The sequence below is a fragment of the Lethenteron reissneri genome, chromosome 52 (assembly GCF_015708825.2).
Source record: "Lethenteron reissneri isolate LAM-NWPU_2019-01 chromosome 52, ASM1570882v1, whole genome shotgun sequence".
NCBI lineage: Eukaryota > Metazoa > Chordata > Hyperoartia > Petromyzontiformes > Petromyzontidae > Lethenteron > Lethenteron reissneri.
The window spans coordinates 4814484-4840705 of NC_083830.1; the positions used below are offsets into that span (position 1 = coordinate 4814484).

The 26222-nt window shown below is 44.4% G+C and overlaps 1 protein-coding gene across 1 annotated transcript; it reads right to left on the bottom strand.

Moving 5' to 3' along the window:
- Positions 1-196: 196 nt before the first annotated feature.
- NUP88 (nucleoporin 88) lies at positions 197-21506 on the bottom strand. The gene is made up of 17 exons (XM_061573321.1): positions 21086-21506; positions 19994-20154; positions 19272-19400; positions 18267-18356; positions 16779-16988; positions 15342-15519; positions 14243-14378; positions 12867-12965; positions 11636-11732; positions 10610-10714; positions 9255-9428; positions 8203-8325; positions 7326-7391; positions 6150-6230; positions 4529-4655; positions 2955-3076; positions 197-1796 (listed from the first exon to the last, which is right to left on the bottom strand). Exons 1-17 carry the CDS (start codon positions 21362-21364, stop codon positions 1733-1735), a joined length of 2241 nt encoding a protein of 746 aa, XP_061429305.1. The 5' UTR covers positions 21365-21506; the 3' UTR covers positions 197-1732.
- Positions 21507-26222: the final 4716 nt, after the last annotated feature.

Here is a 26222-nt window from a genome sequence, read left to right on the forward strand (position 1 = left end):
CACGCGAGTCATTAACAAAGCACGTGATCGTATGGTAAAGTTTCGCAACGTCTGGGCAGAGCCAGAAGGCGGAGGGGATATGTACTATGCCCCAGAGGGGATGACAAAAAGTTTTAAAGCATGTTGCACAAACACCCCACATTTGAAACGAATACACACTTCACCGACAATCCGCATAGTAAATACATCAACATACTATATTATAATAAGGGTTTAATGAAATATTCAGTCAATTAACTCTCAAAACATTTAAATATTGCAAATATTCCAAGGCTGCATACACTTGAAGCACACTTTGAGAATGATATCAAAGGACAATTACTTCGAAACGGCATTGTGTACAGAGAATATGCAAATGCATGTAAAACAATATTTAGAAAGTTAAGATTCTCGATGTATTAAGGTCACTGCAATGCATGAGATGTGCAAGTGGTTTGAATGCAAGAGCTGATGGGATGTGGAACTTGTACGTTGAACGTCCTTTGTACCTTAACGTAGCCGACCTTACTAATCAGAGGTACGGGCAAAGGACAACAAACTAAACACATTGCGTACATTGCGGACGAGAACGGTTATGCTGGGCCAGGGTGGAGTAAGAGAAATATGAAATGGCATAATAACACTTCCAAGTATAGAAAAATTTAAACTTGAGCAAAACTCATGTTTGGGTTGTCCAAGATATACATTTTTTACACATTTACCTGCGAAACCGCGAATAAGGATAACGTACATTCAGCCAATTGACCGGTGCTTTAAACTTAATTTTGTATAATTAATAGTCAATATTAATTAAAATCTTAACTTTTTCCTCCATGTGAAGGTACTGTATATGTTTTCCCAGAACGTGCTTCCTTTATCAGTAATTGTACAACTTCTACTGTTCCAGCAATGAAACAGAGGATGCATTGATAATCAAAGAAGCTTCGTTTGGACCGAACTTTGTGCAGTGGTCTAACGATACAAAAATAAGATATTGCAAAGAATAAGCCTGGAATGAACTTAAGACACAAATGAACACAAGCAACATATCCAATATGCGCGTGACATTTTCAGTTGTATGACAGAACCAAGTAACACATGTGCATGCCCGGTTGTAACATTTACATTTCTGAGTAAAATGTTGGCTGTACCCATAACCGTCCCCTCGGGTAGGGCGAATCGGGGTGACTGCCCCGAGCTCCGCGCTTCGGGAGGGCCCCACGCTTGAACGTCACGGTATCAGATGTAATAATTACGGTCTTTGGGGGGGCCCGCACGGTGTGATTTTCCCCAGGCACCGCACCCCCATTATGGATGGCCATGGCTGTAGCTGCGGTAACATAGGGCTCTGACATGCCAAACCGATGACATCTCGTTTCTGAAATATTCCACTCGATGACAATTCAAATAAAGCCTGCAAAAGCACGTCACCAACTTAATATATTCCATTAAAATAAATTAAACCACAAAGCATAACAGTTTAGTTATTGCTTCTGTGTACGTATGAAAGGTGTTAACAGGCAATAAGAAAAGTGAAACATACGTTAAGGTTATCAATAAGTATTGTGCCTTTGGACATGCAAGTGAAGTGGCATTTTGGTTCATTTGGTTTTATTGTGTTAGCACACGATTAAAATGTAGATGCCAACCTGAATGTGAAAACGGTTACTTGTTTATTGACAGGCTGTTTCAATAAGTCTGTAAGATGTGATGTTGTGGCTTGTGTTTTTGCATCTTTCTTTTTTAGATCCATTCACACGTTTATCTGCACTTTTATTTGGTTGATTTTCTTCACAAGATCTACGATTAACCTGTTCCTGCACACATTACAGACAAGAACACTCGATTAATAAAAACGCACAATATATATTTATCATGCAAAACTAGGAGCGATATTTGCAGGGATGTTTTGTCTACTCTGTATATGGCAATGGTAAACCGTGAAAAAAATATGCATGTTATCCTGTTACATAATGGCAAAAGCAGTTTTAATGGTGAATTAAATAATGCTCAATAACCTATACACCATGAGAAACTCCCATTATATGCATTGAATTGCTATTGGCATACAAGGCCAATCATAGATTAGAGAAGTTATCACCAAATTTCATGCAGTTTGCTGTTTAAATCAATTAAAATAATAAGTTAATATTGTATTCACAACATTACAACAGCGCAAGGCTGCGACGCAGACGCTGTTTCACAAACACACATGCCATAGCACCACAGTAGGCAGCGATTTCCCTATTAACCCACATGTGCACTACCTCTTGAGTAACATCACGGGATCCTTAACATCGACTGTGAATCAGAGGGCGCGTATTTACGGTAAATACAACCCGTAGTATTTAAATGAAATTGTATGAGAGAAAAAGCACCTGCAGAATTAACCATGGCAGCTGGAGGACCTCGAACCGCTCACCTCTACAACGAGCGGAAAATGCACAATGGCTCGGCCATGCTACCATTTAATATTTACGTGATTTTTTTTTTATACAAGTGGTTTCATATAAAATTCTGTTACCATTAAAAGTGTTGTCGTGTTACATCTTTTCCTTACAATTGTTTTGCATGTTTAACATGTAGGCTTTCGCAACCAATATCATCGCGTAAATATTTACGCGAAAAAAAACCCTGTATCATGGATTATTTTGTACGTCTGCCATTTTTATATTTCTGATTATTTCTGATATTTTATGTAATCTGCAAGATCAGTTTGAAAATAATAAAATTTAAATATATAAAATACAAATCATCAATGGTACTTTTAACTACACTGCAAAACAGAATGCCACTTAAAAGCTCTTTATCCGTGATTTCAGTGAAGTTATTTGAAAAGTGTTACGCAAGGCTTTGGGTAAGAAATGGATGCTTACGGTGTCATGCACGGCACAAAGGAGGATACCGTACATGGCAAAGTAAGTCAATGTATATGTGTGTATGTGGTGTGCGTGTCCCTGGCTAGTCCTACTCACTCTTTTTCAAGGAGGCGCTGCACACAGCTGATCTGCTTGGGAGTCATCACGTTTTGCGCCTGCACCTCCAGATTCGGACGGACGATGACCTTCTTCTGCTGATAGTTGCGCTTATTCAGCATCTACAGCGCGCGTACCCGCAAACACAGCCACGCAAAACACAAGTGCCGCCGAACAGGCAATATGTGATGAATGGGAAAAAAAATAAGCAGCAGCGTAATAATTATTTCACTCATTTCGGAGCCCGCCGGTCGAGGTTTGATGGTTGAAATCGCGAATTTGTACTAAGGGGATTACCAAAAGTGTGGGTCTACGAGAAAGAGGATTATCAAGAGCTTCCGATTGTTAGCAAACAAGCTGCTTTGATATTCCTAATAGTGCAGGCTAACAGCAATTCCAATCAAATGCATAAATAATGTAGAATATTTTTTTCACAAAACCCTGTAACCAAATGTGTAATGGTATTACGCCTAACACAGAACACATATTTTATAGTGTCAGAGGTTTTTGGATTATGCAACGGAATACGTTTTTCAGAAATACACGAGGTAAAGACAATGACTAGAAAAAGATAACAACACAAATATGTCAAAGCGTTAAAACACGAAGAGGCGCAATATACACCAGACAGCGCTGGCTCAAGTGATGCAAATCCTAAAGGGCCCTAGAGGTTCCCCATCTGTTAATTACAAAACATTTCAAAAGTGCCGACTACTGGACAACACGCTAACAAGTGCTCCAAAGTGAAAAAGGATTGTATACTAATTTACATTTTTACATTGTGGACTCAGTGAGGTTGTGTACACTAAATTGAAAACACGTTTACATCAAGATACATTTGTAGACAGAAAAAACATGCCAAATGTTGAAGTTTTAGATCTAGATTAGAACTGTTTTTTGAGTTTAGTTCATCCTTGCCCCGCACCTCCGATTAGCAAGGATGGCTACGTACGGTGCGAAAGGAGTTCGACACACATGTACATATGTTGTGCTGATTAATTATACTGTTATTTTCCATTATTTTACATTATTGTGTATGTCCCCAGACCCACTGTGTGACATGCGGTACCACTGCACGCATGAAGCTGGTGTGCACAGCATGGCTGCCTTCCATACAGACGTTCATTGGCAGTTGCGAGTCGTGTGCACAACGGTGCACAAACATACATACGGGGGCCGTCCATAAATGACGTCACGCGATTTTGGACGATTTTTGACCGCCCCCCCTCGTCACACGGTGTCACAAAGTCAGACTCCCCCTCAAATATCACGTCACAAAGCTCTGCCCCCCCCCCCAAAACCATATTTCCATTTTGATAATAAAACATGCTTCAAATCGCTTTAAATTATTGTCATTGTAGTGCGTATTTAATGTGGCGCTGCACTCTGATGTTGTGTGTTGTGGGAGAAAACATTTATAAAAAAGTCTATTTAATTAAGTAGAACGTGTTGTCTATATTTATTTAAAGTTGCGCATTTTGATGTGACGTCACATTTCCAGGTGCGTGACGTCATTTATGGACGGCCCCACAGACGTATTGTCACAGTGAAGAGGCATGTGCTTAATCAGTGACCTGTTCGATAGATCGCTGGAGCTCCTCCACCTGATCGGTGATTGTTTGGATCTCGCTGCGAGCGTGTCGCTCTCTGTCCGAGAGGACGGGCAGACACGCGTGCGCTCCCCGCAGGACGCGATGCACTCTGAACACAAACGAAACAAACAGGGCATTTTAAAAAAATGCGTGCCGAACATCTATCACAAACACAACGGCGAATATAAACCATTAAACCATTTTTTTATTTTACTATGTAAGGCCCACACTGAGCTATATAGCTCTTTTTTAGACGACTGGCTATGACAAATGATAGCTTTAAAAAAAAAGTGGCTTATCACGTGCAAATTTATAACAGCCAAATACTCTAAAACCCATGTTGAGGGGGGGAAACCCAGAGGACCTGGAGAAAAATCCAAGGGACCACGGGGAGAACATGCAAACTCCAAATATAAAGCAGGTGTCAGGGTCAGAATCGAACCCACGACCTCCTGTATACCAGGTGAGGCAGTTATGCACAAAATAACATTTTAATATGGATCATACTACACTGTGTTTACACAGATACTTCAATACCACAACTCAACATGTGTAGTGGGTTCAATTGAGGCGCACACTCAACTTGGAGGCAACACTATTTAATAACGCATAACCAACGTGAACACTATACCTAAGGTGGTGATCACCGTTCCTCATCTCACTAACACTCGGGGAACACTACAGTGTGACCAAGGCAGGTGACGGGCTTGCCTGGTCACGAACGACGATCGGAGACTCGAGGACCGCTAATGGCGGCTTCATCCCGGGGTTGAACAGCCCAGCTATCTGTTCACACCCCGCTTATAACTCCCGTGGCGTGGCCGGCTCCGCCCCAGGCCATGCCCCCCTTCTCGATCCTTCGGGAAGGTACGGGCCCCCAACCACGTGACCCCCAAGCTCCCCCCTGGACCCCCTAGCCCCCCTTTGTTCGGTCACGTGTCCTGTTGGGTTCACCCAGAGTGTCACGCCTGACACGACCCCCGTGACACCCGCCTACAGCACCCATACCAAGCCAACACAGTAGTGACGTCATATGTCCCTACGCTCGTACAGTCCCGACGCAGTAGTGACGTCGTATGTTACTACACATGTAATACCATGTCATAAACAGCTTGTAGGTCATTTTAACAGAAATTCACACATTTGATACCATATGCAGTATGTTTAAAATGAGAATAAAATGGTGTACTATGCACCACATGTTGCGTCTCACCACCACACGTGCACTTGAGCGTACAAGTTTCAAGTTCATATTGTTTAACCAGGTGAGAGAACTCAAGAGGCCAGGATAGTCTCAATTGCAATAGCGACCTGGAGCATTAGTGTGCCAGTAGGGGTAGTAATAAATTGCTGTGTATAATCCCAAATGTGTAATATCCAAGTACGGTAATTCCGAATTTGGCAAATTTCCCCCCCGATGCTCTTGCGAACGTCAGGTGATCTTTAACGTCCGCTGTGAAGCAAATTTTTTATACGCATTATGGCGCACAGTATTATTACGGTCATTACAGACCCGCGGTATTAACGAGGGCGGCCACCGGATTCGAACCGCGAACCTCCGCAACGAGCGGCAAACACGTTGCCGCTGGACAAAGTTACCCACCTCTCCACCAGAGCCTCTTGTCTCTCTCGTGCATCCTCAGACTTTTCCACGAGACATTCAGCCGATTTCCGTAGCTCTTGCCTGTAAACATCAACCTCCATTGTAATCTTACTTAATTACAACTCAATTCTACGCGGGTCTGTACACGCACAAGTGCATTAGTTCATGTGTATGTGACCGAATATCGTAAAAGTCTATTGTAATCTTACTTAATTACAACTCAATCTAACACGCACAAGTGCATTAGTTCACGTGTATGTGACTGAATGTCGTAAAAGTCTATTGTAATCTTACTTAATTACAACTCAATTTAACACGCACAAGTGCATTAGTTCACGTGTATGTGACCGAATGTCGTAAAAGTCTATTGTAATCTTACTTAATTACAACTCAATTCTACGCGGGTATGTACATGCACAAGTACATTAGTTCGCGTGTATGTGACCGAATGTCGTAAAAGTCTATCTCTTAAGGCTGCAGTGAAGATTTAGGATACACTCAGGAAAGCCAACATTTGTAGATAATGCTTCCTACAATTACATACCTTTGAAACAGTATGAAAGCTAAATACATCTACGTTGTCAAAAGTCTGAATTTCACAGTACATTGCCAGACTGACATTGATACCGCTGGACAGTTCTGCCTATGCTTTCTGAGTGTCCTTAAATGGTTATGCGTGTTTTAATTAGTTTAACACGTAGGCTTGTGTGACAAATATTATGCACAAGAGGTTTTTTGGGTTAGATCGCGTAAATATAATTGTGTCGTTAAACTTGCCACCACCCAACACAGCCAATTAGAACGGTTTGTCACGAACAAAACATGCCAGCACACCGGTGTGTTGGAGAGTAAACCCACATTTCCAATTCGGGTACGACGTTTCGCCGGTAATCACAACCTTCCTCATTAGGTGACAGGCTGTCTCCTGATGAGACTGGTAGTGGCGGGTTAAACGAAACATTTATATTTACGCGATCTAACCCAAAAAATAAACTCTCATGGATTGTTTGAATAATTCAAAGGTGAACAATTCTATCATCTACTTCTCCAGGAAAGCACATCTCTGCATCACTGAGACCAAAAAATGACATCAATCATATAGAAAAAGGATTAAGGGGTATCACTATACAGTAAATATATCACACACACACACAATGTAAGGAAATTAATGCGTACGCTTGGTGAGAAATCTGTTTCAGATCTTCCATCTGTTTTTCTTTCTGCTGCCTCATTCCCCGTACTCTGAAATGCAAACATTGGATCAAAAGCGGGCACATGCAGACACGCACACACACATACCCCTAGATTGTAAACTAATTTCTTGAGATTGAAAACTCATTTTTTTAGAACAATTTTTTATGTTTAGTTTATTGCCCTTCCCCCGCACCTTCACAATTAGCACGGTTGGTAACGTACGGTGCGAAAGAAGCTGAACATACATACATACACCCACAAGGAGGTAAATGGGACCTTGAATAATATATACACTTCAAAAGGAAGCCAAATTTGTACTGTGGGGTGCAGTGGTTTGTGAACTAGACTGTGAACTCCAGTGACCCGAGCTATAATTCCTGGTCGTTGTTAACATCGATGGCAAGTGATATCTGAACCAGTGATGGCCCCACCCCCCCCAACTTTTTTAAGGTTGCAACTTGCTTTACACTCAACCAGAAGACCATTTTTGTCAAACCAGTCATAAAAACACAAGTAACCTTATCCCTTTTATGGTAAATTGTCAACATTGATGCAAACAACAATGACTCTGCTCATGGGAAAATGTATGTTGAAACTGGTCCAGGAGTTTGCATGCCTTGAATCGTCGCTGCTAAAATTATGCACTCCCACAAGGCCACATTGCTGATGGATTGTGTAAGAAATGAATTTTTTATTTTTTTCGCAAAGACAGATACGTGAAAGAGACGTAATATGCTTCTTTATTTTGTTATTTATTTTCTCCGCAACGTCGCAAATGATTTAAATCCTCTCGTGAATCGCTGTGAGCTCACAACAAACGCCGCGCGTAAGAAAGCAGAGGGCAGCATTTAACACTCGCCTGCGTAAGATTGCATCCCGCGCCAAGTCCAGTTTCAGAATGTTCTCTTCCCGAAACACCTGCACTGCACGCGTGACGAGCTGTAGACACTCGCACTGCGACAGCTGTGCCTGGGAGCCACACCTGGGAAAAGACGCGCGCCACGTTCACAAAAACCAATCCATAAATGGAGCACTGATACAGTCAACATTATACCCTTGTTTCAGTCACTTACGACCATTCGTTATTTTATTTTATTCAATACGCAGACCTGGGTATTACTAATTTGTAGGTTTTCACTTTTGTGCGAGACGGTTCTCTCGATGTGTTTTCAGATTGTACCGCGTGTTGTTTGGCATGATGTCTGACGTTTCGTTCCATATGCTGGAAGCTTTTTCAGGACTGAATTTAAGTTCCTGTAGAGCTCCTGAACATAGAGCAAAACATCACACTCATGATCACATCGACAAGCTCGACATGGGTATGCCCCACAACTTAACAAAAACATTTTTGCCCATAAACCTTTGCACCTGCAGAATATTTTCATGCAGCCATTTGTTTAAACAGCAAACCCTGGACCACTTTTGATTTTATGAGTCTCATTGGCAGTTGGGCCTGTTCAATAAATTACGTTGAGTTGCCTGGTGATATTTGCAACAGCCCTCCATGAACAAATATTGAAGCTGATAGGACTAAAATGTTAGTTTAAACGTACATGGTGGGACAGACATGTCTATTATTTCACGCAATCCAGCACAAAGATAAGGTTACCCTGTATATATATATACCCTTTAAAATAATGTGAGGGCAGGTGCTGTTAGCGAGCACCTATGAAGGCCGGCATGGCACACGAGAGGGTGGGTGGCCAGCACCACGGCCAGCAGCCTTTGTCTGCTCAGTGCTGATGTTTTCACACCGCACCAGGTACTCATTTGAGGCCAAGTCGACCTAGGGGAGTCCCAGCAACAGTTCAGATATTCGTCACTGGTGTTTGGTTATAAACGGGAATCGAACTCAGGTCGCCGGGCTCATAGCGCAGTGCGCTAAACGTTACACACACAAACACGTCACACCTCAGTATGGGATTTCTCGTGTCTCGCTGTAGAATGCTATGGATGCGGTGCTCCAGCGATTCCTCCCGAAACGAATGCGACGCCACCCTCATGCTCGAGCCCCCTGCCTCGTCACCATTCTGACTCATGGACGCTTGATCAATGAGCAGTGCAGAGGGCTGCCAGGTGAACATACTGCACTCCACAGAACACAGCAAAACACATTGCACTCTTTAAAGACAACAATGGGAAAACAAACAAGCCAATCCCTGCTATGAATCATGAAATTAACAGTGTGAAGTAGATTGGCCACGACTGCAAAGCTCAGTTTTGTGGCAGTCCTTCGCTGTGCGTACAAACACTGGGCTGTAGAGACCACGGGGATTTGCAAGAGGGTCACAGCTTGCAGGCGGGACACTGGTTTGCGTCAATCCTCAAGCTCCGTGGCAGCCTCCCCTGCCATTTTGCAATGAACCTCCAAAAACACGCCCATGTTATAAGTAACTCGAAACATTCGGCAATCACACCGTGGCCTTACATATATTGTATGTACGTTGAACTTCTTTCGTATCGTACGTAGATAACAGTGCTATTCAGAGGTGCGAATGCAGTTAAACTCATGCGAATGCAGCTGAACCCCTATTATTAGTCATCCTTTAAGCCATAAATGTTGTCTGCTGCTAACAGCATAGCAGAAATGTAACGATTATGCAATTAATTGAGTATAATACATTCTTGCACTCACGATAAATTAACTGAATCGTGTGTACACGTTTGTATGTAGAACTTATTTCGCACCGTACGTAGCCAACTAAGCTAATTGGACGTACGGAGGAAGGACAATAAACACAAGAAGCAGTTCTAAAGGAGTGAATGTTTTTGTGCAGACAAATGATATTTGAGATTTTCTGTATTTATGACCACTACATAGTTCAGCTGAGTGGTGGTGGTGGCGCACGCCTGTAATCCACTACTGTGGAGGCAATGGTTTGTGGATCATAGCACAGCCAAAAATTCCCTTTCCGTGGGAACCAAGGTGCCATACCCTAGGAGAAGTCAGTACAGCAAACTGCAGCCTAATCTCCTTTCTTCCATCTGCAGAGGATACAGTTTTGCCCTCTTGCACACGTGGATTTTCTCTAGGTGCTGCGGTTTATTCTCACATGCATAAACACTCATTGTTTGAAACACCTTAATATATAGAGGACTGCAGAACTTGGATATTTGCCGATGCCAGCTCGTTGCCTGGCTGCTACCATCCAGCATATCCGTTCTTCCTCAGAGATTGTGAAAAGCAATTTGCACGAACGATTAGATATTTTAAAATACTAAGCATCCACATTAGTACACATGACTCATAAACTTGTTGGGCTTACAGCAGCGGTCTTGTGACGACTTCGTAATTGGAAGTAAGGCAAAGGATGACTGCTCCCATAGATAAGTCACGTACAATGCACACTCCTTGAACTGCAGGGCCATGCCTTCACACAGACATTCCGACAGCACAGATGCAGGTTATAATGCATTGAAATTATTTGAGCAGATTTCTTGTAATTTATACACATTTCTCCAAAGGTGACGATTCAGAAAAGATATTTGAAGACGATTAGTGTGACCCTGAAATAAGTGTGGTATTGAATAGGTATGGCATTTATTTCATTAATTAAAGGTGTATGAAATTACCCTGGCCTGGACAAATGAGATACTGCACAGACAAAGCAAAAAAATGTGGCCCTTGTATTCAATCATGACACACCTGACCCCAACAATTAATTAAATGTGTGCATCAATGAAGTAAGATGTCAAGGGACCAGGCAGACTGACCTAGGGCCTCTAATTAAGACCCCTTAACCTTGCTTATCAAGGTAAAGCATTGGGTAAGGCCAGGATCGAGACAACTAAATAATCAGGGAGTGGAAAGGAAAGTCATTTGATCGATAACACATTCCTGTGGAGGGAGCTGGTAGGAACGTTGGGTTGCTCGGTCAATGGCCAGGGTCAACGGCGGCGTGGTGTATTCCGCAAATATGGCCGACTGTGAGGGCGGGCACAAGCCGGCGTGAGTAGGTTAAACGTTGAGTTTTATAAGGGCACCACGGGGTGACCAGCCCCTCCCCACCCAGCCCCTCCCCACCCAGCCCCTCCCCACCCAGCCCCTTCCCCACCCAGCCCCTCCCCACCCAGCCCCTCCCTGCACGACGGACGGACACAATAATCCCCTGTGGGCTGGTGGAACCAGGAGGTTCCTACCAGTATTACTGATGCAAATGAATTGTGATTATGTACACAACACTGCAAAACGTGGATGATGATTGCGTTAAGTATATTTGCATTGTATTTTTGTATTGAAAAATATGTAGACTGTTATATGTTGCTAGGAACACTGAAGACAAAGTACATACATGTTTGCCGATGGCCGGGTGCACAGCACATGCTCAACTACAGAGGGGTGATCGTCCGCCAGCGTCGTGAGCTCATCCTCGGATTTCTCCTCGCCCGCTGCTCAGCACACAAAGAAACATACAACACAAATCAACCCCACTTCTCAGCACACCAAAGAAACGTGCAACACAAATCGCCGCATTGCAGGTCCACACCACGAACACACTTAACAGCCAGGGGGGACCATTGCACGGTACCGTATACGGGCCCAGGGATGCAACCCTATTTTCCCATAAGGTATATTATTTGTCGAAACGCGGTTTTGTGTTTCCACAAATACAATATGGTATTTTCCAAGAATGTAACCCCCGTGTTAGGCGAGGTATCGCTGGACCGACACACTCCTTGCGGACTTCATCCGAGATGCAATAAACTCTTCGATAATCTAGAAAAATCTCGACGAGGTTTTACAAAATTTATTCAATGTGAGACTGCGAGGTTTCGGATAAAGCGGAGGCATCACCAGCGGTGTGGGGGCCCAGATGCCACCTCACATTGAATGAGCAACACTCGAGCACCATCTATGCAAGTGCTGGCAAAATCCTCCCTTCTCTGCATGCAGACTGCTACCTAACTTGAACGGCCAGACTTGCTCTTGTTTCTACTATCCCTTTGTTTCATTCACCTGTGCCACTCAAAGGAGTCAGTTATCGCCACCTAGCGGAAATTTCTGGCTATGCACTTTGCATCACTGCTTGTCTGAACTGGAACCGCAAGCCGAACAACTTATTTAGTTTGAACCTTTTTTTGAGATTGGTCTATGAGATGACTAAGAATTTTGTGAAAAATTATTCACTTTCATGAGAAGCAAATGTAACATACATTATAGATCAGCATTCACATGTCTAGTATACATGTACAGGCAGCAAGCACACTGTAATTGTGTAGGAATCAAAATATATGCTGGAAAATAATTCAAATATACATTTGCAAGGCACATTTCATCCATAGATCCCAATGCGCCCTGTATGAAACGCAGGAAATCAACAGAACCAGCTGGGTAAACGGCCAGAACTAGGTAGGGGGTAAAGGCCAGTTTAAAGAGGTGAGTTTTTTTAAGACAGGACTTAAATATAACCAACGATTCCTATTGTCTTATTAGCAAAGTGTTCCAAAGCTTGGGAGGCTGCACTGGAAAAAGGTGCGTAGGTGAGCGAGTGAGGTTGGTGCACCGTTGTGCATGCGACTCACGACTGCCGACGAACGTCTGGATGGAAGGCAGCCATGTGATCGCTATGCTGTGCACACCGGCTTCATGCGTGCAGTGGTACCGCATGTCACACAGCGGGTCTGGGGACACAAACAATAATGCAAAATTATGTAAAATGATAGTATAATCAATCAGCACAACATATGTACATTCGTCAACCTTCTTTCACACCTTGATTTGAAGCTTTTGTGACTGCAGGAATTACTTCACCGAAAGAACCAAATAATTATTTCACACCGTGCGTAGCCAACCATGCTAATTGGAGGTGCGGGGAAAGGAAAACAAACTAAACACCAAAAGCAGTTAAAACAGGGTAAAACTTTGGGAATAGCGTTAGAACTCCATTCGCATTCAACACAGCTTCTTTGGCATACGACACAAATTTTAATCATTTCCCTGTGGTGATGACTTGCCAAAATCTGTTTTAAAAATAAAAAATAAATTGAGTGTGTAATGATCAACACAAGGGCAAGTGACTAGTTTTTTATGTTAACTTTAACACCATAAAATAAATATATTTGTTGTCAATAAATATAAAGACACCAAAAATATTTTTTTTAAACCTCTAAATATTAACAAATGTGTTAGAATTGTAAAATCATGAAAAATGACAGCATAATCAATTCACACAACATGTGGTCAAACTGCGGTTAAAATTTGTGGAGAGCATCAGAACTTCAGACAAAAACTATAAACACAAACCACCTAACATCACCTGTCTCGTCAAAGCAATAGCTATTTTAAAACACATTATATATGGTGGCGCTGCGTTGGCAGTGGTTTGCAAACACAAATAACAACAAACACAACACAAGCTTTGAAGAAGAGTCACTGCGCAAAATGTCACCTATTCAATATTTGTTCATACTGGTAGGAACCACCTGGTTCCACCAGCCCACAGGGGATTATTGTCTCCGTCCGTCCGTTGTGCATCCAAAAATAGAAGGGGTGGGGCTGGGTGGAGAGGGGAGGGTGGGGAAGGGCTGGGTGGGGAGGGTGGGGCTGGGTGGGGGGTGGGAGGGGTGGGGCTGGGTGGGGAGGGGCTGGTCACCCCGTGGTGCCCTTATAAAACTCAACGTTTAACCTACTCACGCCGGCTTGTGCCCGCCCTCACAGTCGCCCATATTTGCGGAATACACCACGCCGCCGTTGACCCTGGCCATTGACCGAGCAACCAAACGTTCCTACCAGCTCCCTCCGCAGGAATGTGTTTAAAAGGCAGTGTTATATATACACGTATGTACGTTGAACTTCTTTTGCACCGTACGTACCCAATGGTGCGAATCGGAGGAATACTTAGATTTTTTGTTATTTTACAAAGGGATGTAGGGCGTACGGGCCACGCACTAACGCTCACCTCGACTAAGCCTGATGGGGCACGTGAAGTCTGCCAACGTCTGCTCCTCCAACTCGCTGCTCGAAGGCAGATTCAGGGACAGCTCCAGCTCCACGGCGTCAAACACGAACAGCGTGTACGGGAGGCCGTCCTCCGTCTGCGCAGGCGCGCATGCACACGTCAACGTTTCACACAACGCCATCATCATCATCACACCGACTTCTCTTAAAACTGAATAATTAATGTGTTCTATAAACCATCCCAACAATAAATGTTATTAAAAAAAGGCGATTTTAGGCACAATCCAATGCAATAATTTCATGTACAGCCCTGCCTCCACATACTGTGTGGGTCATAGGGGTCAATGTTTCACACAACGTCATCATCATCACACCGACTTCTCTTAAAACTAAATAATTAATGTATTCTATGAACCATCCCAACAATAAATGTTATTTTTTAAAAAGGCAATTTTAGGCACAATCCAATGCAATAATTTCATGTACGGCCCTGCCTCCACAAACTGTGTGGGTCGTAGGGGTTATTCGATCCTTCTGGCGGTACCCAGGGGTACCAAATAATACAAAATGGCTGAGGCAATTAAATATTTTATTTCTGGGACACTATTTTTTTCAGGGGTGTACGCAACTCCGCGATGTCGAAACGCAGCGAGGACGATTGCGCTGAAACCCTGAACACTCATATGCACCATAGTGCATCGTGTACAGCTCGTCGAGACGAGTCGATTGCCGCATCGCCGACCATCAACAGACTAAAAATTACTGCATCACGGACATTATGTGAGAGCTGGGGTACCGCCATAAGGTTCATTTGACCATATTTGACGCTGGTCAGTGCAGGTTAGTGAAGGCAGGGAGCAAAGAACATAGTACATGAAAATGTAATTCGCTACGCACTTTCCATCGGCTACCCAAAACATAGCCCCCCCTCCCCCCCCCCGCAAGCAGAAAACACACGTTTTATGCACGCTGCTTCTCCCCATCCAAACACTTCTTTAGACTTCTGATATCTCACGAGATGGGACACGTACAGGGCGAACTGGTCACACTCATCGCTTCAAGCAACCGCCTGAAATGCCACACACCAAACACCCACGTGCCTGAGCCTCTTCGAGCAGCAGGCAGTGGTACACGGTCCCCGTCTCGGTGGCGATGACGAGCACGGAAGGGGAGTTGCGTAAACACAAGAGGGAGCACGCTCCGTATCCGTAGTTGTCTTCTGCCGCGGGGTGCATCGGCAGGGGCCCCAAAACTCGATCGCCTGTCCGGGACTTGCCACTGGGGAGGAGAAAAAAAAAGGTTGCGTTAACCCTTTTCCCATTCCGAGCCGTCTGCGTGTTGCAGGGTTGTGGGTGTCCCGTTCACCGCTGAAGCTCAGAAACGCACAAGCGGTTCGCGTTAATTTTATTTAGAGAGGCATAACGCCGTTTTTTAAAATAAAGACGTTGTACTCACTGCAGGGAACTGTAGTTTCACTACCGCACTCTACGATAGCCCACACCAAACTGTGGCACACGCCCTCCCGCATGGCCTTTTGGAAGCCTCAATACCGGTAAAGTAAAAAAAAATGTTGTTCCGGTGACGCATGCGTACGTCATCGGAATGCATCTACCGCGTTAAACAAGGACTTATTGTAATTGCAAATCCGTAAATTACTTGAGAACCTCCTACCTCAATTATCACCTGATACTTTAAGTTCCAATGCACAATCTTGACATCCTCTGGATATATTTAGAAACGTACGTTTAGAGTAATTGGCTGCTATAAATTTCCATATGATAAGCCACTTGATTGGGCTATTATTTGTGGCCAAATCACTTATGAAAAGGGCTATATAGCTCAGTGGACGGGCCTTAACTCATAAAATAAAATAAGCATTGTTAAATAGTTACGTACTTATACGGGTCACAATAAAAACATCTCAATGGACTGGGGTTAATGTCTGCTCAGAAAAAAGACCAAGACTATGTAACTCCCTATCCGTTGAGACACGTATTCACCGAGTTTCAGCAGACAATCAAAATGCTTTCAGTTCGTGTGTCTGTGAACAAAAACATTTTTGTTAGACGACCTGTATGCTGGCATCAACATTTTCAAATTAGAAATGACCTGCAAATTAAGCACATTTGAACTGAAAACAGCAATCAGCACCCTCCACTGTCTGCCTAATTCCCCACCCAGGCCACCCTTAAAAATGAGACTGCTGGTCTCTTGTGCTGTTACCTGGTTAAATAAAGTAAACTTTAAACACTCCTTCCCTTGGTCAATTCCTGCAATTTCCAACAGTTTTCTCTTTCATAATTCTGGGCTCTGGGTATGTTTGTTAAACTACAGCCCCATTACAAATGCAAGTTATTGTCATTGTTGTTAAGCTTGCCCGCGTACCTCAGAGGGAAAGTGCGGATGTGCCATCCACTCATACAGAATCGTCAGAATATTTATTTATCCTGGAGAAATCCGATGATCTCCCAAGCTCTTTTTCACAGATAATGTCCAGCATTTCACAGAGAGTCCAGCACAAAGTACGCTTCTCTCACCTCAAGCACGTGTGAACGACGTACGTCTCTCCGGTTTCGTACAAGACGTAAATGGGAAACACGGTCTCTTCCGGAGGAGCGATTCTGGATGTGCGCGCGCTGCTCATGGTGGGCACGCCAGGCACAAGAGGCACTTCGTTTTGCTTGGGTCGGGCTAGGCCAAAGTCAAACGCCACGGCTCGCTCGCCCAGAGCGCACGCAAAGGAAGACCTGCCAATGCAACACAAGAGAGCAGGCATAAAACACTTTCAAAAATGCACCATGAAAAAATGAATACCTGCAGTTCTGTGAGCAGTGCGAACAGCAGCGTAACAATGCTCAGTTGGAGGGGCTGCATTAGGGTTGATATGGTCGAATACAAACATATCTGCTCAACACAAATGTGCGAATAGAAACATTTCCAGTGTATGAAAATGGTGCATGTTTTTGGTTATTTCGCATGTTTGTATACTGTTATTCTGCATGCACTTCATGATGCTCGCAATGTACGCACACACTGTATCGACAGGTTTGCCTAGAAATACATGAATTCAATTTACGATTATTCGTTGTTGCGTTCGTTATAAATTAACACTTTTTCAGTTTACGTCCTGCTTGTTTCATTATTACGTTTGTTAAAATTCAAATTTACATTTCTTCGGTGGGAAAAATCAAAACACCCATAGTATATGCACGTTGTCGTTCGTCCGTGCGTGCATTTTATACTGTTCCAGGCCGTTTGCCTGGTCACCGCGTTTCATAGACTCGCCACCTTGTTTAAAAACCACGTAGTTCAAACTAAAGCAATACCTCATCGTACGCAGGGGTTACATTCCTGGAAAATGTCGTGTTCTGCAAAACCGCCTCCACAATTAATAGACCTCATGGTAACAATAGGGTTCCGTTACTGGGTCTGAAACTATCACCCCGCTCCATTCTCTGTTTAACTAATTCTACACGATTTTCACCATTGTTATTGTAATTAAGGATGCCAAGTCACTCTCAATTTTTTGTGTGTGTGTACAATCTTTATTCTTTTTTATTTCACTTCGCGCACTCATGCCCAATGCTCGCCCATGGCATTGGATTTCCAGCCCGACTCTCGTCCCTAACACTGAATATCCGAAGCTCACTCCCAATTCGTTCATATCTAGATGAACCAATCAACGCCAAACTTTGGCGTGAAGGGCGTTGTCTGTCTGGGTACGTCACGGTCACTTGCACGTTAATGATACACCATCTAGGTGTCCGTACGACCAACGTCCTCAATGAGTGGACAGCTAGATGCATGCGGCAATGTAGGTGAACATTTAAAGTGTCATTTTAGTAGGTTTGAGGTCACAAATACTTTTCTTAGGAACACATCTTAGGTTATATAATGGGACCTTATGGGAAAATATTTTTCGGCATACGATTTTTCCCTTTACATTCATGTTTTTAATAATGCAACCCAGTTTCAGGAAATACAACTGCATTTGCTATGACTGGATAATGCAGTGTGCACATTACCGTGATTGTGGCAAGCTCGGGGAGTCCTCGAGGTCCGGTGTGAGCGAAAACACCTTCACTGCGGTATGGGGGTCAGCAACGGCATATATCCTGGTGACAACACGCCACAGAAAGCAGCATTACTTGCAATGCACACAGCACAAGCCATACGGCGTTAATATCAACACCAAAAATTGGCTATGTAAATACACACACATATACCAGTTTATAAGCGAGTGTTACAAAAGTGGTTTTTTATTGCAAGTTCAATATGGTGCGATTAACGTTTGCTTCCATAAGTGCACATGAATCAGTGCCAGTGACTATGATCACACTTCTGCTCGTCATGTACAGTGACAAGCGTATTATTGCCCATGCACATATGATGGTGAGTCAATGTTTTTCCACTGATCCTGAAAGAATAACCATACAGTGGTGACAAGCTGCATACATGTTAAATTATTTTAATCAATTTCCAAACAGTGCCACATTTTACCCGGCGGTAAAAGTTTTCTGAAGTCATATTATTCGTCTCTGAAACCACAACTGAAGAAGTTAAAACTAGTCCATATTTGCTCTTTAAACAAATTCTGTTGGAAAACATTGGGAGAATGCCAATAATCTGATGGGACTACATTTATTTTAACAGTCAAACAGATCCCTATATATTATTCTGTGTATTTCTGTTGTACATGCACAGTCACAAATGTGTGAACATGCACATTCACAAATGTGTGAACATGCACATTCACAAATGTGTGAACATGCACATTCACAAATGTGTGAACATGCACATTCACATCGGTATATTTCTATGTGTGACTACATTGTTCAATTGGGATTATACACAGCAATGATTGCAAGCCACATGTTGAGACACCATGTGCTGCACAGGGACAGCTGTCACTGGAAGTGCCCTTTAAACCGTGACGTCAAGTGTTGCTAGACATCTCGGTGTGTTGGGTGCTATATCGAAAACAAATCGTCATCATTGCTGTAGTTAACCACGGGTGTTCGAGCGTTTACCGCATCATGTTGTCTGAAGTGAGCAGCACCACGTGTGGCTCAGTCCCACCCTCCTCAGGGAACCAGCTTAAATCGAGCAGGCGCAGCGACGGGCGGCTGGTGAACAGGCGCTCCGCCACTATCGTAACCCTAAACACACAATTATGTGTTAGCACAAAGACAAAGATCCCCCCGTGTAGCTTGAAGAGACTGTTGGGGAAAATGCTGTAAGCCAGCACCTATGAAGGCCGGCATGGCACATGAGTGGGGTGGGTGGCCAGGACCACACACCGCTCCAAATACTAATTTGAGAACGAGTCGACGTAGGTGAGGTCCAGGAACGGTTCAGATAATTGTCACTGGTGTTGGCCGTGAGCAGGAATTTAACTCTGGTCGTCAGATTCGTAGCACAGCGCGCTAACCAACTACCGCTCCCCACACACACTCACACTGCTGTCTGCAGATTTAAGGGTCAAGCCCTTTCAGCTAGCATATGCCAACTCGTGAAACATCACAGCAAGTCAACCTGGCCTGCCCCTATTCTATGTAGCAAAACTCACAGCATGCAGAAAAGAGTCTACACTTGGCGATTTATAGCTGGACTAATTTATTATTATTCACATTTACTAATCACTGCAGGACAAAAATGTCCAGCATAAGATCGAAAACAACTTTAAACAGTTAGTCAATCGTAAAACAGCGTAAATATAATTCAATCTAAGCGCGCGACTTTAAAATCACACCTGCAGTTTGTGCACGAGTCTTTCGTTCCGGCTTGAGGGTACGGAGGCAGGTGCATGACGACGAGGCCACGCGAACCCGCCAGGGCGACAAGCGACGTGGCAGAAGGCGAGGGCAGCACTCGCTGCACGCGGAACGACGGCGGGTCCAAGCACAGCAGCGTCTGGGGCCCACAAACGAGGAAAGGTCAACGCGCAGCGGCAAGGCTCCAGTCGCGTGCGCAGCGATGGATAGTTGTTTGCAGGTCCTTTTTAAGCGGTAGGTCTCTCGTGCGGCCGTGGGCCGGATGTAAAATCATTGGACGGTCGTCATCGATTTGGTCCATAACCCATTTGCTGTAACAGGCAACACCTGGCCAACTTACAGGTATGCAATTTGGGAATGTCATCGAGTACAATAATATTACCCATGAAATGAAGGCTTATAATAAATCAATTGTGATAGCCACATTAGAGTGGTTGTAAGCTCGTGGAAAATGTTTACATTTAAAGGATCGCCATAGGTTGTGTTGATTACATGAGCCAGATTTCTTGTAGTGCAGTGAAATGCTGCAGCTTTGGTTGTACACAGATTAAAGGTCAAAGGGTAAGGCGATGCAAGCCTCCTAACACGCTACTGGATATGACAACGCATGTTTAACAATATTTTTTTACGTGGTTAGAGCCAGGATTAGTAAAGGGAGTGTCGATGGGGGGGGGGGGTAACGGAGTATCGGGGGGGGGGGGTAAGGGAGTGTCGATGGGGGGGGGGGGGGGGTAACGGAATATCGGGGGGGGGGGTAAGGGAGTGTCGATGGGGGGGGGTAACGGAGTATCGGGGGGGTAACGGAGTGTCGATGGGGGGGGGGGGGGGTAATGGAGTATCGGGGGGGGTAACGGAGTATCGGGGGGGGGGGGGTAACGGAGTATCGGGGGGGGGGTAACGGAGTATCGGGGAGGGGGGTAACGGATTGTCGATGGGGGGGGGGGGGGTGTAACGGAGTATCGGGGGGGGGGGGGGTAACGGAGTATCGGGGAGGGGGGTAACGGATTGTCGATGGGGGGGGGGGGTAACGGAGTATCGGGGGGGGGAGGAGGGGGGGTAATGGGCTGCACCTCAAGTCCACCCTCGTCCCCGCGGCGCCGTCCGCTCTCGGCGCGGAGCAGCGCGGCTGCGCGCTCGTCCCACGCGTACACGTGGTCCCCCAAGGAGAACAGCAACTCCCGGCTCGCCGCCGCCGCCGCCGCCGTCCCCCCTTGGGGTCTCCCTGGGGGGGTCCCGGCGGCTCCCGCGGAGGAGGCGGCGGCCTTCTCCGGCTCGGGAGAGACGGAGGCGGCGACCTCAGCGAGCCGCGAGAACAGGTCCCGCAACCCCTGTGAGGAGAGCAGCGACATCTTTCGGCGGGGTGCCCTGGGCGAGCAAGGGGACGAGAAGAGGTTTAGACGAGGAGGTTTATGATGATGCTGACGAAGAGGAGCGACTCAAAAAATGCGTTCAAACGCCGAGCGGGAAACACGAGACCGGGAGTTCGCCGTGGATCGATCCACGCGCGCCGAATCGACGGTATACGATTCCTGATGTTAGGCGACGTGCTGACGAGAATCGCGCCGCAAATCTACGATTCTTCGATTCGTGCGTGAGTGCGAAGGGGCCTTTCATCCAGCAGTGGTGATTGATGGAGGTGGGGGTGTTTTTGGTGATGGTGTGCGTGCTATAAGGGATATAGCGATTTAGCGCGGGCTTATTTTGTTTTTTCCACCGTGGTGGAGGGCAGAGAAGCGACGCTCACAACAACGAGCGGAGCACCGGGCGGTTAAAACGCAGCAAGTTGGCACAGGTGGTGGTGCATCTACCAGTCATCTCAATCGGTCAACCCATGGCACCTGCAGGGTCTGTCCCGAGACCTCCTGCACCTAGCCTGGCACAGTAGGGGGCACAGTTGGTGGTGCATCTACCGGTCATCTCAATCGGTCAACCCATGGCACCTGCAGGGTCTGTCCCGATACCTGTCAGCGAGCCTTCCGACTCATCACGTGGGCCTCAAAAATGCACCTGGCCTGGCACAGACCCTCGTGGTGTCGTCACAGTCACTTCGTGACGAATGATCGGGTATTGGTTATTGGTATAGCGATGTTATCGATTCTGAAGTAATTAGTTTGAGTTAAATCACCTCACGATCTGACCAAATGTCGTTATCATCCTCACCCACCTCTACAGAGCCAAACAAATTATTGTAAGCCATCGCCGGAATCGATTCGATTTTTAATTCCCACAGCGAATCGCTAAGTAGGAATCGCTTCCCCTTTCGTTCGGAGTCGTTTACGAAAAGGATCGATGCAAGGTCGTGCGGAATCGTGAAGTTGGAATTGGAAAGATCTGGATCGATTCAACTTTCTGCTCACCTGGACCCGGCTTGCCAGAGCCGAGGTTTTAACCTCCAGGCAACAACAAAAAACACATTTACGGCAGATTTAATCTGCCTATATAAGCAGACTAACGTAGAAGTAAGGAAAAAAGGTTTGCACATATAGAATATTACCTAATGTAGACAGTGATTACAAATACACTCCATACCTGATAATACTGGCAAATGAGGTTCCAATGGTGAAACTCCATACCTGTTAACCCCTTATCACTGCCTACCTTTTTAAATCCTTTATATTAAGTTCACTTGCTTGCTTAGGACCGTGCAAATCTTTCGGTCGTTTTTTCAACCCACTTCCCGTGATCCAATCGAGCTGACATTTTCCACACAGACTCGTTGTGCGAGACAATTAATGTTCGTGAAATTTTTTTCCCAAAATTTTACACTTTTTAGGACAAAAAGATTATATTTAATTACCAATTGCTTAATGCTGCCATGCAATCATCTGAACCATAGGTGGCAGCCATCTCAAGCCAGAGGACGAGAGGACTCTAGCCGCCACGCATATAAAGGATTTATAGTGAAAAACTTTGTTTTTACGGGTTATACTTTTACAGACCAATTCAGAGACTTTATTGGTCACCCCGTGACCCTTATAAATGGCAACGTTCATCCTACAAAGTCCCATCACAAGGGATAAACACAAACAAACAGACAAAAAAATGTTCCCGCATTGGACCTATCCCTGTACAAGAATACGGGTAAACCGTATGGGTTGATAGTAATGTGACTACTGCCTATCAAATAAGATGATCTACACATTTTTGGACCATCTTATTTGACAGGCACTATTTTACTTTACCGAGTGTTAACATCCCCAGCGTTTAACAGTACTCTCCTTTTTGTATTTGATTGTCAACCAACACTGGGTTAAACAACATGGGCATTTTCGTTCTCTTCTAGCATGTGCACCAACAGGCGCACCAACAGTTCCACATGCACTGTCTTTTATCCCCCCCCCCCCTCCCAATACGTTCCATTCATTGGCTACCACATTCAGATAAGCCCCCCCCCCTCCCTCCTCCCCCCCTTAACTTGTATTTAAGAACTTGTATCTTGGAATCTTTGCCTCACTTGATACAGCAAATCTAGCTGTGACGGTCCCACCTGATGACGGAGACTTGTGTTGCCTCCGAAACGTCGTGATTTATTATTTTATTTTATTTCTATTATTACTTTTAGTAATTTTTTATTTAATTTTTTACCTACGTGACTTTACCGAAAAAACCTAAGAGTATGAATCTTTGCAGTCACCAAAGCTTCAAATCTAGAATTTTATAAGGGCACCACGGGGTGACCAGCCCCTCCCCACCCAGCCCCTCCCCACCCTCCCCACCCAGCCCCTCCCCACCCAGCCCCTCCCTGAACGATGGACGGACACAATAATCCCCTGTGGGCTGGTGGAACCAGTGGGTTTCTACCAGTAATACATTTGTGTGTTCACGTCCTCACATGCATTCATAACTCTGCCCTTGCCTGCCTTCGTAACACCGAACGCCTACGTTTTAAACCCAAAAAGCCTCGCCTGGCTTAACCCTCAACCCTCATTCTAAACCCTGACCTGTTTATACAATAAGATTAAAATTTCAATGAAATAAATATCATCTGATGGATTTTTTTTTACCTTTCGTACTCACCCAGATCGATGGCATTAAAGTTACTGCTTTTAAATTGCAAATATTTTCTTCGTGGCGTTCAGTCGTTTCTCAGGGTGTTTAAAATGAAACACTGAGAGTGCCCTGGATAGTATGAGGACCATTGATGATATTTCAAGTAAAAAAAATTATACAGTACAATATGTTTGTCTTCCTAAATGTGATTCTTAAATATGTTATTGTTTAATTCCAGATTTGAAGCTTTCTCACTTGACACAGTAAAATTAGCTGTGACGGTCCCACCTGAAGATGGAGATTTGTGTTGCCTCCGAAACGTCGTGATTTAATTGATTTATTTTCATTTATTCTTATTTTATTATTTTTTACCTACGTGACTTTACGGAAAAAACCTAAGAATATGTTATTGTTTCAAAGTTAGATAAGAAACACTTTGTGCCCTACATTTTCTTGGGTGATAAGTTGCCTAAGATGTGTCCAATCCTGTCCAGCTGGATCAAAAACTAATAAAAGTCACCTGCTTTCTAAACCCTAACCCTCACTTGCTTTCTAAACGCTAATCTTCACCTGCCTTCTAAATCCTAACCCTCAACTGCTTTCTAAAACCTAACCCTCTCCTGCCTTCTAACTCCTAATCCTCACCTGCTTACTAAACCCTAACCCTTAACTGCCCTCTAAACCTTAACCCTCATACGCTTTTGGAAACACTAACCATAATCTGCTTTCTATACCCTAACCCTCAACTGCTTCGTAAACCCTAACCCTCACCCAGAGGCGTAGCTAGGGAGGGGGGCAGGGGGGTACATATGTCCCCGGGCGCCAAGGTAAAGGGGCGCCAAAATGAGGCTTACAACGTTACATTATAACTTATTGTGGCGGGCGCGGCAGCCTGAAACTACTGCAGAAATCTACACCTCAACCTAAAAGTTATATATCCCGCCACACACAGCCTACATGTCATGTAATTACATTTTGGTGCGCACGCCTATTAAGAACGTACATGGAAGAACGTCCCAAACAACAGACAGGCGCAGTCTTTCAGCCTTAGTCAGTGGCATGTGTTTTTTGGTGGCGGAAACTACGACATGATGATAAACTTGTTGACAGTAACGGGGAAGATGAGATAGAAGAATCTTCTGATAGAGAAGCTGAAAATACTCATTATGATGCTGTTCCTGCTGTACTAAAGTTTCACGATGTTGGCTACTTAGAATATGATAAAACGACAAAGTTATCGAAAATATCACAACCTCTTCACAATGAAATGATTACTCTAGGATCCTTGCCTTTGCAGCACAGAGACAATCTATCATCAGTATCCAGAGAACGTTCAATTACATCAGCATGGTATAAACGCCGACTAGCGAATGGAGAGGAAGTGAATCGTTCGTGGCTATTATATTCACCAATCAATAAAGCTGCTTACTGTTTCTGTTGTCTATTATTTACATCATCGAGTTCAAACTCACGAGCTTCGTTTGAGTTAACAAACGGTTTCAACAAGTGGAGAAAGCCAGAAAAACTAAATTCTCATGAAAACAATCCTAGCCACCGCACAGTATATATTTGTTTTTCTCTCGTTCAACAATTCGTTGCGAAGAGTTAAAAAAAGCTGTGCCCATCACAGTAAAGCGGGAGTCTGGAACACGCTGGAGTGCACGATCAGAAGCTGTTAAAGCTATCTATGAAGGACTGGATGAACTAGTAGGGCTGCTAGACAAATTATCGGAGGACATAACTATGACGCCTGAAACCAGAAGTGATGCAGAACAGTTACATGCATGCGTATTAAATTTTAACTTCATAGTTTTATTACATTTCTGGAATGTCATTCTTGGAAAAATTGATCGTGTTCAGAAGCGCTTACAGGATCCTACTATGAATTTCAAGGAAGCAGCAACTGATCTTGAATCTTTGGAGCATGAATTTGTCAAGCTTCGTGATGATTTGAGCCACGTTGCTGTAGTAAACGCCAAAACAAGATACACAACCTGGGGGATCGATGTGGACAGAAGAATAAGGCGACGTCGGAAGATTCCAGGAGAACTGGCAAGAGATGCAGGACTTTCAGCAGAAGAAGAAATTGTGCGCGTTATGAAGAGCGTATTTTATCGACTTCAACAGGAGATGTCAACACGGTTTTTACGACTAAAAGACCTGAACACAAAATTTTGATTTCTGCTGGACGTCAAAACTCTTCTATCCGACACAGAT